The following is a 14520-nucleotide window of genomic DNA, read 5'->3' as shown; positions in this document are numbered from 1 at the left end:
GCACATGCCGCACTCGTAGGTGCCGTTGCCGTGGTGACACTTGGGGCTGTCCGGCTGGGCCTTGGCCTGGCAGCGGCAGTCGCACTCGAAGGTGACGCTGATGGAGAGAGAGTCCTTGAAGCCCACGGGCTTGATGACGAAGGTCTTCTTCTTCTGCTTGGGGCAGCCGCGCGCACGCGCCTCCACGCTGAAGGACACCTGGAGGGGGGGGGGGGGGGGGGCACAGAGAGAGGCTGGAGGTTATGTACAGGGGGGAGGTGAGGGGGAGGGCAGACGATATTTGAAGCTGGTGCAAGAGATGGCTGTGGGGAGGGGATGGAGGAGAAAAGATGGAGGAGAGGGTTAAGGTGATGAGGTGAGACGGTTGAAAGGGTGGAGGAGATGAGAGGGTGGAGGAGAGGAGAGGGTGGAGGAGATGAGAGGGTGGAGGAGATGAGAGGGTGGGGGAGAGGAGAGGGTGGAGGAGATGAGAGGGTGGAGGAGATGAGAGGGTGGAGGAGAGGAGAGGGTGGAGGAGATGAGAGGGTGGAGGAGAGGAGAGGGTGGAGGAGATGAGAGGGTGGTGAAGATGAGAACAGGGATGAGAGGAAAGGGTTGAGGAGGTGAGGGCTAGGAGGTGATGCAGAGGGTAGAAGTTAGAGGAGATACAGAAGATGGCACATACACAAGAAAACATTTAAACATCAACCCTCATGATCGAGTTCATGGGACCACATCTGTTCCTACTCTTATCCTTTTGGATTTTAAGTCATTCTAGGTAACATTTGAACAATTGAAGGAGGCTAGGCTGGGGAATGAAAGCCCCATGTGTGTTTGGTCAAGGTAACTGTTGACTTGGCATCGCATCTCAAATAATCAGGTTACACATCTAAGAGTGGGGCTGCTACAACAGGAACATCTGGGGAAGACGTCCATATATGGACACCTTACGGGGAGCAGTCATGTTATGTTGGCCGGAGTTGTTTCGTCTGGAGGGAGAGCGAGAGAGAGAGAAATGAAAGACAAATAGAAAGCAGACCGAGAAGTTATGGGTAATGATGACGCAACGTCGTTTGAGAGCGAGCGAGGAGGCCAAAGCGGGGAAAAAATGTCAACAATGGAATCCTAGATGCACATTTAGTTTAAATTCCATTCAGAAGGGTGTTTTGTTCCAGATAACATGAGAGGTCAGAGCCAACACTGGAACCGACTGAACTGTAAAGCTCGATATTCTTGCAGTGACCTTTATGGCTGTCTAGAGGCAGGAGGGATATAAAGACACATTTGGTCTCGTCCAGGATCCTTGGTATTATCGAGGATCTCATAAACCCAGTATCTTAAGGCCATAGTTGCAAACTGTTGCGGTTTATACTTGACTTGTTTAGAGATATATGTTTTTTGATTTTCCTAGCTTTCTTGCTTTACACCCAGCTTTGACTAGACGGTAATAAATGGTTTTGCCTCAAGCTGTTCTCCCCACTCTCTGCCGGATCCCTTTCTCTGAGCTCTATTTTTAGTTGATAAATATGTTTCACCTTCATCTTGTTCTCACCCCCCTCCCTCCCAGACATATATGCCTCTTTTGCTCTAAAAGCAATTGATGGATGGAGCCACTAAGCGACCAACAGGCCTGGGCTCCCCCCCCCCCCTGTTAGTTAATGGCACCTCTTCCCTGTCCTCCCGCTCCTCCATACTAGTCCCCATCTCTGTCCCCCACTTTTAGTTTTTTAGAGAAACTGTACTTTGTGCATATTAACTTCCGCACTCCGCTAGAAAAGGTGGTTCTCTTTGATAAATGGTGCTCTTCTATAAAGGCAACTAGTTCAACTAGAGTCTCACTGACAACTCATGTTGCTAATATGTTCAAATCTTCTTCACCATAGAAGATTGTTATGTATCGTAATGAGCAGAATGTGAGTTCCCTGAAAAATATGGTCAATTTTAGCAGATGAGTTGGTTTTAACTTGTTTTAACTCGGTTTCTAATTGCTCCAAAAAAAACAAGATGAGCATATCCAACATCTAGGCCAGTAAGGTCGCAGGCTGTATACCTTCCATCTGTCCCTCAAAAAGACGAAACTCAAGTGAGACTGGTGTGAATGCTATTATTGCCGTAAGAAAGGGCGCATTGATAACGTTTTAAAAAAAAAACCTGTCACCTAGCTCCTTCTCTACCCATCCGCTTTCCCCAAAAGTTGTAGTTTTACTTCAGGTCACTCTTCTGCAGGAGAGGTAAGTTAAAAACTGTTTGTTAGGCTGCAGTGTTTTGAGGTGTACATTGGGGCCAGCGTGCAATCTGTTCTGGTTTACACTGACCAGAAACCTCTAGTCTTTTTGTCTAGAATGTATAATCATAATCAGCATCTCATGCGCCGGTCGAGGATTGCTCAAAATTATATTCTTGTCAAAGAACACAAGAAAGGAACTGAAAATGAGTTGGCAGACACGCTGTCTGGGGCTGCTTTGAAGTAAAAGTGGGATTTTTTGTTCTAAGTGTTGGGTTCTTACATGCAATGCTTTAGGTCTTGTATTGTATACTGTGTGTGTCCCTTTAAATATCACAACAGAAGCCAGGAGATGTAGATTCTTTCCCGATGCTAACCCCACGACCCAAATGCCCAATTGAGGGAGAAGCAAATCTCGACCACAGAGGCCACCCACATGATTAATCCAACAAATTTGTACAATTAGTCTCTGCCTGGCCTGACGTACTGGGTAACGCATACATCCCTTCTGCCCCTAGACAGCCCTTAGGGTCATAATGATTCTAAATAGTTACATGCACTTTGCATCCTTAGATAGTAACATGACATGCACAGCGAATTAGGACGAACCTCTTTATGGAGACAAAGGAAAAGGAAGATAAAGAGAAAATTGTGAATGACTTTAGAGAGTATTGACACTACGTCAGAGCAAAGGCAGGTCATAGAAAGATAGGACAGGAGGTGGGTTGGCTGTTGAGGAGGTGACTGATGAGGACACAAACATAACAACCCATGAACACAGAAGTTGGCATCTTAATAAAAAATTGCTTCAGATTTCATAGAAGTTCCGTTGTAATTTCTATTCATAAGTGTTGAAGTGCAACGATTTCACCATAAAAGCTCCTCCGCCCCCTCCATAAGCTCCACCAATCAGGGGTCATATAGTTGAACATCAACCAACCGTGTCTCCGATCTTGAGTCCGGAGCAGGACTTGAGTCCCGGGTTGAGCTGTCCGTTCAGACAGGTGGCGTTGAAGGACAGGGACAGCTCCTCGGGAACCCCCAGCACCTCCAGCTCCACCTTGGAGCGGATTTTCTACACATGCAAATGTGCGCACACACACACACACACACACACACACACGCAAACGTACACACACACACACGCAAGCGTACACACACACTCACAGACATGCAAATGTACACACACGCACACACACACACACACACACACACACACACACACACACACACACACACACACACACACACACACACACACACACACACACACACACACACACACACACACACACACACACACACAAACAAACACACAAACACACACCAATTTAGTCCACAACCATGTAACAACTCCATTTGTAGCCATGCTGGAGAAGGTACTGACTACAAACTGACATTAACAAGTTTCTCCTGGAACCGTGGATAATGCCTCAGGTTGCCTCTCAACAGCACTAGGGAAAGAAAATATATGTTTGTGTTTTTGAGATGGTGTCTTCCAATGAGATTCATATGTGGTGTGAATGACAAAAGCAATTCCAGCGCTTTGATGTCGTGCGTGTGGAGACCGAAGAGAAGCTCTCGATCTGGACGCCGCACTTTGTGGGGGCTCTGCAATCTCCAAAAGTTCCTGTGTGGAAAATCTTGGGCTCTTGCTTGAACGTATGCTTTGTTTTGATCAGGATCTTAGATCATTGCTGAATTCAGACTAATGTTAGACGCACAGCGGCGAGACGCTTCTCCATGCATTTCTATCTTCTAGGCTAGATTACTGTAATGCAGTGTTGTCCTGTTTATAGAATCTCACCAGGAGCCTCCAGAATGTGCACAACGCCGCTCTTAAGACTCCTAGAACTACTAGAATCCCCTGTCCTCTCCTCCCTCAACTGGCTTTGCAAGGTCAGGCGCTACTACTGCCCTATCCTGCATGGATGAACACTATCGTACCTGAAGGACTCATTTTGTCCTTCTTTCACTTACAAAAGATCCCAAAAAGAGGACAAAATCAGAAGAAGGCGTTCTTTTATCGAATGCCCTATCCGTGGAACTGCCGCCTGTAATCAGGGCAGCTGACTCTGCTGAAAATGTCCAATCTAAACTTAAAACCTTCCCCTTTACTCTCTCATTTGGCTCCTAGGAGTGTCCCTTAGCCCTCATTACAACTAACTCTACCGGTTAGCCTTAGCCAGCACTAGCCTAGCCCTGCTGCAGAGAGGTACTAGATTAGAGGTGTGCTCCATGTTCGTTGTCCACCCTGCCCCATCTAACCATCATGCTGTCTCTGTTTTAGGGTGTTGCTGTGATCGTGACTCGACTCCTGGTGGCTACCAGCCCGCTCACCAAACATTTTTTTATTTTTTTAGGTTTGCTTGTAATGCTTTGCTTGTTATGTTTGCTTGTAATGTAGGTCAACTTGGGGGGTGGGGTCATCGGGGGAGTCATCAATGCATGACCTGTAAAGCCCTTTCAGACTGTAACTGTGATAAAGAGCGAAATCGAATTTAATTGAATTTGCATGTTTGTATCTACATGCAAGGGCGTAACCACGCATTCTTTGGGGGGGTCGTGCCCCCCCCAATGTTGAGAAAATACTAACCTGTCCCCCCCAATATACAGCAGGATAAAATGTAAAATATATGTTCTCTTTTTATGAACCCTGTCAATGGATCGGTCTCTTGTTATGTCTTATTTATTTTCAATTTATTTCCGTTTGTTAAGTGTGTGAATCTCCCCTCCTAATTGTACACTTGTGCGATTTAGTTTGAAACCACCTCGCGACTTTCTGCGTTGTCATGGTTACCCCACACTCTTTCTTCAGTGAGAGCCAAGAAAGTAAGGTTGAGTAATGGAGGATTTGAGGTTAGCTAAAAAGCAGAAGAAACTGGACCAACAGCCAAGCATACGCAGTTTTTTTCAGACAGTAAGTAACTTGATACCGAGCTTTGAGTAAGCAAATAAAACGAGTAGCCTCGTAAAAGCAGAATATTAAATATAGCTCATGAAGGTCAGTCGCTGTTCTTTTGATAAAATGACATGGTTACGATGCAGGCAGCACAGAGAGAGAAGGAGAGAGACAGGAATGCTGAAAGCAGTGGCCACTGGCCAGACAGGGACATGCTCTGAACATGCAGGTGATCAGGTGAGTCATTTGAATGTAAGTAACGTTATTTAACGTGTTAGAGGTAACGGACAATTTAAGGTTACTTAAAAAGCGGATAAAACTGGACCAGCAGCCGAGCGTACACGTTTTTTTTTTCTCCAGACAATTAGTAGCTTGATACCGAGCTAAATGTGTGAGCAAATAAAACGAGTAGCCTAATTAAAATATGAGTCGCTGTTTTTTCTGATAAAATGACGTGTGGTCACAATGCAGGCATCACAGAGAGACAGGGAGAGAGACAGGCATGCTGAAAGCAGTGGCCAGACAGGGACATGCTCTGGACATGCAGGTGATAAGGTGAGAATTTTGAATGTGAGACTAGACAGCCTTACAACATTGTTTATAACCTGTGCGTACATGTCAGCAATACATAAAAGTAGCCTACTTCTAATACAAGCAGAATATATAGACCAAAATGATCACGAAGGTCAGCCACTGTTCTTCTGATAACATAATGACATGTGGTCACAATGCAGGCAGCACAGACAGACAGGGAGGCAGAGAGGCAGGCTGAATTGTAGGCAATGCACTTAACAAATAATAATAAAAAATTGGACCCCCCCAATGTCTAAACCATGGTTACGCCCTTGTCTACATGTGTATGAATATATTTGTATCAAAGTGTGTGTGTGTGTGCATAGCATGTGCATATGATGTATATGCACGTGCATCAGTATATTTATGTGGGTCTGTGAGAGTGAGTGGGTGACACATGCCTGTGTGTGTGCTACTCACTGCGTACGCGTTCAGTATGAGCTGGATCACATTGCGTGAGTCCTTGGACAGCATGCCCACCGTAGCGCCAGGAATCAGCTCACTGTAGTTCTGATGACACAAACACACTTCATATAGACAGGCCACCGCAGAATTATGCATTATTATGTATCAATATAATTATGTATTAGATCAGACCAGTTATATAACTGTTATTAATATCCTGTGAAAGAGCAACCAAGGGAGTATTTCTTAACTTTCTTGTTTAAGTTTAGGCTTTCTAAACTCTGGTTGAGGTAAGGAGGTTAATGAAGGACTCTTTCTTTACATTGTGTTTGAGAGATTACATTACCTGATCAGTAACTCATAAATAAATAAGAATAACAATATTGCTGATAATCAACATCATAGAACAACACAGCTGTCATTTAACCGTCATTATTTGCAAAACTTCCGAGCCTAGCTGTTGAATGCGGGGGACATGCCAGGTTCAGTGGGGCTGGCTGCTGGCTGAGGCTTCTGGGTAATAACAGGGTACTCATCTGTGTTCTGGTGAATAATTCAATGTTGCAAAAACCGCAAGGTTTCCACTGTTCTTTCCAACTGGATTATTTGACTTTTCTCAAACACTTTCCAGGTTCCATTTTATTTTTTAAATCCCAGACCCATTCAGACAGTTGCTTCCGGTAATGTGATCACACATTCTCCTTTTACAGAACCTATGTTTTGTAGCATACAGAGAAACAGCCCCAGACAGGAGATGAATGAAGACGCCTCGCAACAAATCAACTTAGCCATAGAACATTTGTAGCTAAGCAGTTAAAGCCCTGTAGCTTAAACCAAGCTTGACTTGGAAAACCTCTCGTTGATCCTTTGACACTTTACTGATTGAAGGTTTTGTTCACATATTTTTATACTACTATATATATTGGGAATTGTTTCTAAATTTTACCATTGATTTATGTGAGGCAGCGATTTGCCTGCCATTCACGCAACTTTGGACATTAAGATGCAAACTGCAGTTCATTGTAATTTTACTGCATAATTACAATCATTTAATTGAATCTAACATCATGGTGGATTCATCTTTCATTCATTAATTTACAAAATGTATTAGTGTCCTGCTTTGTGATCTTTAACATCTGCCATGTCTCATGCACATGTGCTGTCTTTATAAACCCGGCAGAAGACTAGATTAAAGATGAAGAATGAACTGGATGCGAGACCAGTTTGTGCTGAACGTGAAGGCTGAGTGTGACTCACCTGGTAGAGAGAGACGACCGACTGGGTGACAGCAAATACCAGGTTGATGTTGTTCTCCGACATCTTCTCATTGATCAGCGCCAGAGAGGGGTAGTCCTGAGACACAAACACACCCACATGAAAACACACCCACGTGCACACAGTACACACACACTCACACCCACTTGCGCGCACACACACACACACACACACACACACACACACACACACACACACACACACACACACACACACACACACACACACACACACACACACACACACACACACACACACACACTTTGATACAAATACAAAGCACATTGAGAAACACAAATGAAGATGCGGTACACACACACTGACCATGATGGTGGACATGCTGTACATGTTCCGGGCGTTGAGGTGACACTGCCCGTCGTTGGGGCGGACGATCCCCGCCACGCGGCCGTCCAGAGCCATGTGGGCCTTGGCGTCGGACGCAAAGATCAGCAGGTGAGACGCTCCGGTCCGCCAGCCGATCCGGTCCTGGTTCATAACACACACACACACACACACACACACACACACAGACACGCACACCGCACACACACACACACGCACGCACGCACGCACGCACGCACGCACGCACGCACGCACGCACGCACGCACGCACGCAGCCACGCACGCACGCACGCACGCACCCACACACACACACACACACACACACACACACACACACACACACACACACACACACACACACACACACACACACACACACACACACACACACACACCTCTGTTAGAAATGTAGCAACACTCGTCGTAGACGTGCAAAGAGGTGCGAATGGGAGAAAAAAACATTATTTTAGTTATATCGCAACGTTCCAAGTGCTATAGCACCACATATATATCTGTCCTGATAATGAGGCTGAACTGAACTGATTTGGGAAATCAATGAGCAATGAGCATTCATGTCACGTGTATAAGAAGATACAATTCCAGTCTCTACTTGGATGTTAATGGCGGCTAACATCCATTAACATCCCTTGTGTGTGCGTGCGTGCGTTTGTGTACTCATGTGTGTGTACGTGCACACGGCCCCCTCACCTTGCAGGCGGCGACCTGGATGATGGCGTCGAAGCCCCCCTCAGGTGAGTCCCGGTTCCTGGACACCATCTGCTTCCTGACCTCCTCGGTGAAGCGCTCCACCTCCCCCGTCAGCGACAGCACGTGCTTGTAGCCAAACTGGGGCAGGCAGGTGGTGTTGATACTGTCAATCAAACACACGCCGCTCACTGATTGGTCCAGTGCGACTGTCTTGCAACATGTTTTTTTGGATCAATCGGCTAAGCACATCGTCTAATGATTAGTCTATTGATTGATGAGTTAAAATCCACAAATGACTTTGTTGTTGCTATTATTCTATTTTAGAACGATGATGTAGTCCTTTATTTATGTCCTCCTGATATATGTTGGATTACGAGACAGGGATGGAAACTAATATAGAGAGACTTCTGGATGGTAAAACTAAGTTTTGAGTTCAGAGTGAGATTTTATGTTTATTAACATGTGACTGCATACAATGTGTCCAGAGACATGGTGACTAATGTATGAGAGGAAGCATTATTGGCCCTTAACACTTATATTCAGAAACAGCACTGCCTCAAAAGGCTATTGGCCTAGGCAACACCAGTACAGGGCAGGCACATACTTTTCCCTGATATTGTAAACGTTGCAAACGTGCAAAAACAAAAATTTATATATAGGCCAATGCTGTGGTAAAGTGTGCAAAGTACGACCAAGTGTTTCTTTCTGTTCAATAGATAGAACTTTATCATTCCCCTGTAGGAGAAATGTGTTAATGTTTGTCCCTATAAAACAATAATTGTAATAAAAATAAATACAAAACATGACGGTAACTCTAAAGTCAAACCGTCCAATCTGGGCTCTACTTAATCTCTCCCCTACTCACTTCCACCAATGCAAAGCGAACAGAACTGAGTAGGGGAGGGTGTTGCCTAACTTTTGTGAACAACCCAGAATAACACAACGCAAATTCAATGTGAACATTGCAATTTGCAATAAAATCCAGGACGATTTTGAAGTGTCTCAAAAAGACGGCATGTCCGGGCAAAAGAGGACGTCTGGTTACCCTACGTATGGGGAACCCAATTGATTCCTACCTGTTCCACTGTTAAATGGCGGCACAAATTGGTGGGCGCTATACTGGTCATTTCTCTGCGTGAGAAATACGAAGTGTGGCGTGTGAGCGTGTGCATGGGTTGAATTGTGTGTGTCTCACGCCGAATGTGTGAGACTTGAGAGCCGGTAACCACAGCTTCACAACCAACATCAGCCGCGAACACTGAAGATTCCCCCTATGTTCTCAAACAACTTAGAAACAACATTTCATTGCCTGACAGTTTACACATCTGTATCTTAATGACATCTAATGGGAGAAAATATATATATTCTTATAATGTTTCCGTGTTGAAAGATTATTTCTTTGAAACCCATTTCTTTCAACACAAAGAAATGGGATTGGGCCTTAGGCCCAATCCCATTTCTACCCCTTACCCCTTCCCCTTATCCCTTCCCCTTACCCCTTCAAAACAAGGGGGAGGGGTAAGGGGAAGGGGTAAGGGGTAGAAATGGGATTGGGCCTAAGGACTGTAGAATTCAAATTGAATTGAACTAGCAACCCTGCCGAGATCTGATGAACAGACCAAGCGAGGGGTGTGGCGGGGGTGTGGATGGCGTTAGAAGGCTCCAGAACAACCCGAACCCAAGCTTCAGGGGCGGGGTTGAGTGCAGGGTGGCTCTGGGGGAACATTCTTTCACTTCTCACCCACCTACCAGCCCCTGAGTCAGAGGGGCTGACCAAGCACTAGCGCCAGCATTTGTACACATTTAACGAGGGCTGTGGATCTTAAAGGTGAGGTGTGAAGACATGACCTCATCCCAGGCTGGCGGTCATGTCGCTGGTGCTCCAGGAATGGACCGTGTGAGAGGAAATCTAATAGTTGAATGATGTCTAGGAGTTGTTCAACATGAGCGAGATGCCCTCGCCTCCTTCAGCGCCTTCATTTCAATGAAATACAGTAAGTTGTTTTGGATAAAAGCGTCTGCTAAATGACTAACTACTACATTGTATTCTGACTGCTTAATGCGTGAATAGTAAATGTATTTTTGACGGCTAAATAACTATAGTAAATGGTTCTGCCCATTTACTATTCAAATCTGTGACTCCAGGATTGGAGTCGGAGGTTTATCTGCCGAGCCGAATGAGGAATGACTATTGACTTAACCATGTTCAGGTCCCCAGTTACAGCATTCTTAAGGCATTGGGAGTGAAGTCAATCCGTTACATTGGCATTGAAAACCTCAATCCCAAAACAGGTCATGGGACTACCACCACACCGCTATACAAACTCTGATGGTAGATGAACCATATGGGAGACGAACACTATGGAAGACAAACACTATTGAAGATGAACATCATGGGGAGACAAAGGCTATTGAAGATGAACACTCTATGGAAGACTAATGCTCTCTGGAATATGAATGTTCATTGGGAGTCGAATGCTCTCGGTGAACGCTCGATGGAAGACAAACACTATAGAAGACGAGCACTTTGGAAGAAGAACGCTCTATGGAAGAAGAACACTATGGGAGACAAACACTTTGGCAGAAGAACGCTATGGAAGAATAAGGATCTATGGAAGAAGAACACTCTATTTAAGAAGAACACTATGGGAGACAAACACTTTGGCAGAAGAACGCTATGGTAGAAGAACGCCTATGGAAGAAGAACGCTCTATGGAAGAAGAAGGCTTATGGAAGAAGAAGAACATGCTTTGGTGTTGGGAGTGGCGTTGGCCCTGGAGGCCCCTCTGGTTCTCATCGACACTCACATGACACAGGGGTTCTCGACGGCCGCCTCGGGGGCGATGTACATGTAAGGCGAGAGCGGCTTGTCCACGAAGGCCCCGAAGCCCATGCGCAGGTTGCTGGTGGTGCGGTTCATGGCCACGGCCAGCTGCTTGCCCAGGGAGCGCAGGTGGAACAGGTCGTCGTTCATGGAGAACGAGAGGTCCATGAGGTAGTAGAGATCCACCGGGTAGTCCTCCACCTGGCGCACCTTCACCCGGAAACGCTTGGCGTCGTCTGGGAGAGGGAGAACCAGGGAGGTCTGAGTACTCTATATTATCTCAAATATACAATAATAAGTCTATAGTTAGAGCACCATCTCCGGTGAAACATGGGCAACTGCCATGAGTGTTAGTGACTCTATAAGCGGCATGTCGTGCGTAGATCTCAATAGCAGGTCCTCAGAGCGGCGGCTCGCCCACGCCCTCACACAGGGAGAGCCCACCTGGTCGGAGGGTGATGTGGAGCCTCTGAGGCTGGATCTGCGTGACGTCCTTGGTGGCCCCCGCTGCCTTGCGCGTCAGGGGCCGGTTCTCCACCACCTGCAGTGTGCTGGAGGGGGACTCCAGGCCGGCGGGAGCACAGCCCGCAGCGATGAGCTTAGCCTTCAGGTCGCACCGCGAAGAGCCAGCGGTGCCCTGGCCAAAGTCCTGTGGGTGGAAAGAGCATGAGCAACGGGTTGATCGAGCGTTCTATAGTGACCGACTGGGTTTAGAGTTGGCACCCGTTTTCTTGAGTCTTATTTTAAGATGCTGTATTTTTTAGTGTCGTTTCTTAGAAATGTTAAAGCCCTCTGTCAAATATTAGTGAGACAAGTTTGTTTTTGGACCGTTCCCGGCTCATTTCTGACAGGGCACCTCTTCCTGAACTGTGATTTATCCTGCCTGTCAATCACAGGTGAGCGACATGCAACCCTCATACTGATAAGGGAGTGAGAAGAGAGCTGACTATTTACCGTAGCCCCTCGAAAGGTTGGCCTACTGAATCATTTTATGCCTTCTACTTTGTTCCTAAATCTTGCCAAATGGGAATGTTGAATTAAATAACATCAATAATTAATTAATGTGTATGGACAGCAAAGGTCAGCAACAAGTTCACAGGGATGTGGATTAGAGATGAGATGTGAATGTGAACGGTTGGTCAATCATCACTTGAAAGGAAATTCCAAACTGTGTACAAATCTCTCCCCCAGACCGATAGTGTGCCACTCTGTGCCAGTACCTAACTGATTTTCAAAACCTTTCTTTGAAGTGATTGCGGCAGACTTGCTGTACACGCACCTCTTGGAAGCACCAGGCACAGCTGGGATGCACGGCCAGGCACTGCTTACACGTGCTTGCCCCTCTGGACGTGCACACGTTGGAGCCTGCAACCAAACCAAGGCTGATCGTTGTAGTTATGGATGACTCTTTAATTTGAAGCAACAATTGGAAAAGATATATAGGCCTGCTATATTCACCATAGAAATAGGCATTATAGATTGAAAAGACTACATGTTTGTTCAGCAGAACATACTTCTATTAAAAGTTGGACCTAAATAGCAAATGTTTCTTTAGGTATTTTTTACACTGCTAGAAATAGTCCTATCGTTGTTTTAATCGTTTTTTTTAAATAAAAATAGCAGCAACATCAGCATCAACACGTCAAAACAGCTGACCAGTGAGATTAGCATTAATTATCATTATAAAACATGTGGTCAACGGTCAACGTGATGTGAAAAGATTACATCCCGTCGTAATATCCAATGCCACTTGATCACTCATCATGAAACACTATAATGCCTATAAAAGTAAAACAAAATGGATTTTTTTTTTTTTTAAACCTTACCACAGACGCCTGTTATTCCAATCCAAATCAAAAGGCTTGCCCACGTTGTCCATCGTGTTATGAGAGCGCCCATCCTGTGGCGGGACCTCCTGAGCTCTGCAGGGTCGCTCCTCTCGAGGTCCTACAGCTGAATATCCCCTTTCTCTAGACGCTTGCTCAACATGCAACCATGCAATCCACGCAGCTCCGTAAAGGTTTTTTCTCTTCCCTGTGGTTCAGAGCAGACCTCCTGTCTTTTTTTCTTCCTTTTCTGTTCTTTACCACTAGGGTGGATCATGCAAGAGCATGGAGTGAGTAAGAGGGTAAGTGTTGCCTATGCGCTGAATAAGTGAATTCCCTGGCCTGAGGGAACGTCTCAAATAACGCGCACCACAACTTTTGTGCCATCGCCTTTCCTCTAACATCGAATTGTCTATAATCGGTGTTAATTAAAAGTGTAGTTAAACAATTAAAGAAAAAAGTTAAAAAGTTAATTTAACTAATGCAATAAGTATCCCTGATGTTATGATTCAGGGCGGGCTGTGTAGGTTTATATGTAACGTCTGCACAATAAAGCCTGAGCCTGAACAAATCTTCGTATGGACGCCTGACTGTGTAGACAGGCCGTGACTCTAGTGACCAGACTCCCATCGCATCATGGATGTGTCTGGTAATTGGTGAGCGCTGGAGGACAGATTCGGTCCAGAAACGTCCTTCTACCGCCCTCTAGTGGAAAAGAAAATACAATTTAGGGGCACAATGCAAGCACAATCAGAGTTAATAGCCATGCTCTTTTAATGAGGGGCAGATCACCAAACTTGGATAGAATTATGATGTAGTAGATGGTCCAGATTTTTAAAGCATTTTGTTTATTTAAAAAAAAAATATATATATATAGGATTTGAGTTACCATGTATACCCTATAGACAGATTGTCAGATGATCGATTTATTGATTTATTGCACTCTAACAAACCACAAGGGGGAAATTATTTTGTTACCAAGCCACTACACACAGCAATATACATCAACAGGACAGTAGATACATCAAGACAGGGCACAGTACAACATACACTATGGATACAAATGAATAAGTAGGCACCACATAGACACTGAACATGCTGCTGTACGCTGTAGAGTGTTAAAAGCACTCGAAAAATCTAAAAACAATATTCTCACAGATGCAGCAGTCGGCTCGAGATAAATGTGCACCCTATGCAACAAGTAAAGGAGTGCATCATCTGTACCTACCCCCCCTCTAAGCAAGTTGAAGTGGGTCCTGAAAGGCACTGACCCTAAAACGCCCCAGCACCTTTCATCACATGTGAGATCAACGCAATAGGTCTTCAAGTGCCTGAGCATTAGTTGTTTTTGACAGAGACAAGGAATACATATGATGTAGCACCCCGCACAGTGGATCAGCACATACTTTAAGAACGCGTGGAATGATCCCGTCATGGCCAGGGGCCCCTATTTTTATGAAGC

At 45.4% G+C, this 14520-nt stretch overlaps 1 protein-coding gene across 1 annotated transcript in view; it reads right to left on the bottom strand.

The window, feature by feature from the left end:
• Positions 1-13645, bottom strand: part of LOC132446413 (integrin beta-3-like) — a 27163-nt gene extending 13518 nt beyond the window's left edge. The window contains exons 1-10 of the mRNA XM_060036691.1: positions 13059-13645; positions 12512-12597; positions 11677-11881; positions 11216-11468; positions 8409-8571; positions 7683-7844; positions 7341-7436; positions 6099-6188; positions 3144-3278; positions 1-198 (exon numbers count right to left, since the gene is read on the bottom strand). The exon at positions 1-198 is cut by the window's left edge and continues 247 nt beyond it. Of these exons, the coding sequence (XP_059892674.1) occupies positions 1-198; positions 3144-3278; positions 6099-6188; positions 7341-7436; positions 7683-7844; positions 8409-8571; positions 11216-11468; positions 11677-11881; positions 12512-12597; positions 13059-13131 (1461 nt within the window). The 5' untranslated portion in view covers positions 13132-13645. The remainder of the gene's footprint in view (positions 199-3143; positions 3279-6098; positions 6189-7340; positions 7437-7682; positions 7845-8408; positions 8572-11215; positions 11469-11676; positions 11882-12511; positions 12598-13058) is intronic.
• Positions 13646-14520: the final 875 nt, after the last annotated feature.

This window comes from Gadus macrocephalus, chromosome 18 (genome assembly GCF_031168955.1).
Source record: "Gadus macrocephalus chromosome 18, ASM3116895v1".
NCBI lineage: Eukaryota > Metazoa > Chordata > Actinopteri > Gadiformes > Gadidae > Gadus > Gadus macrocephalus.
The sequence above is the reverse complement of the archived record's forward strand: the minus strand, read 5'-3'. Positions and strand labels throughout refer to the sequence as shown.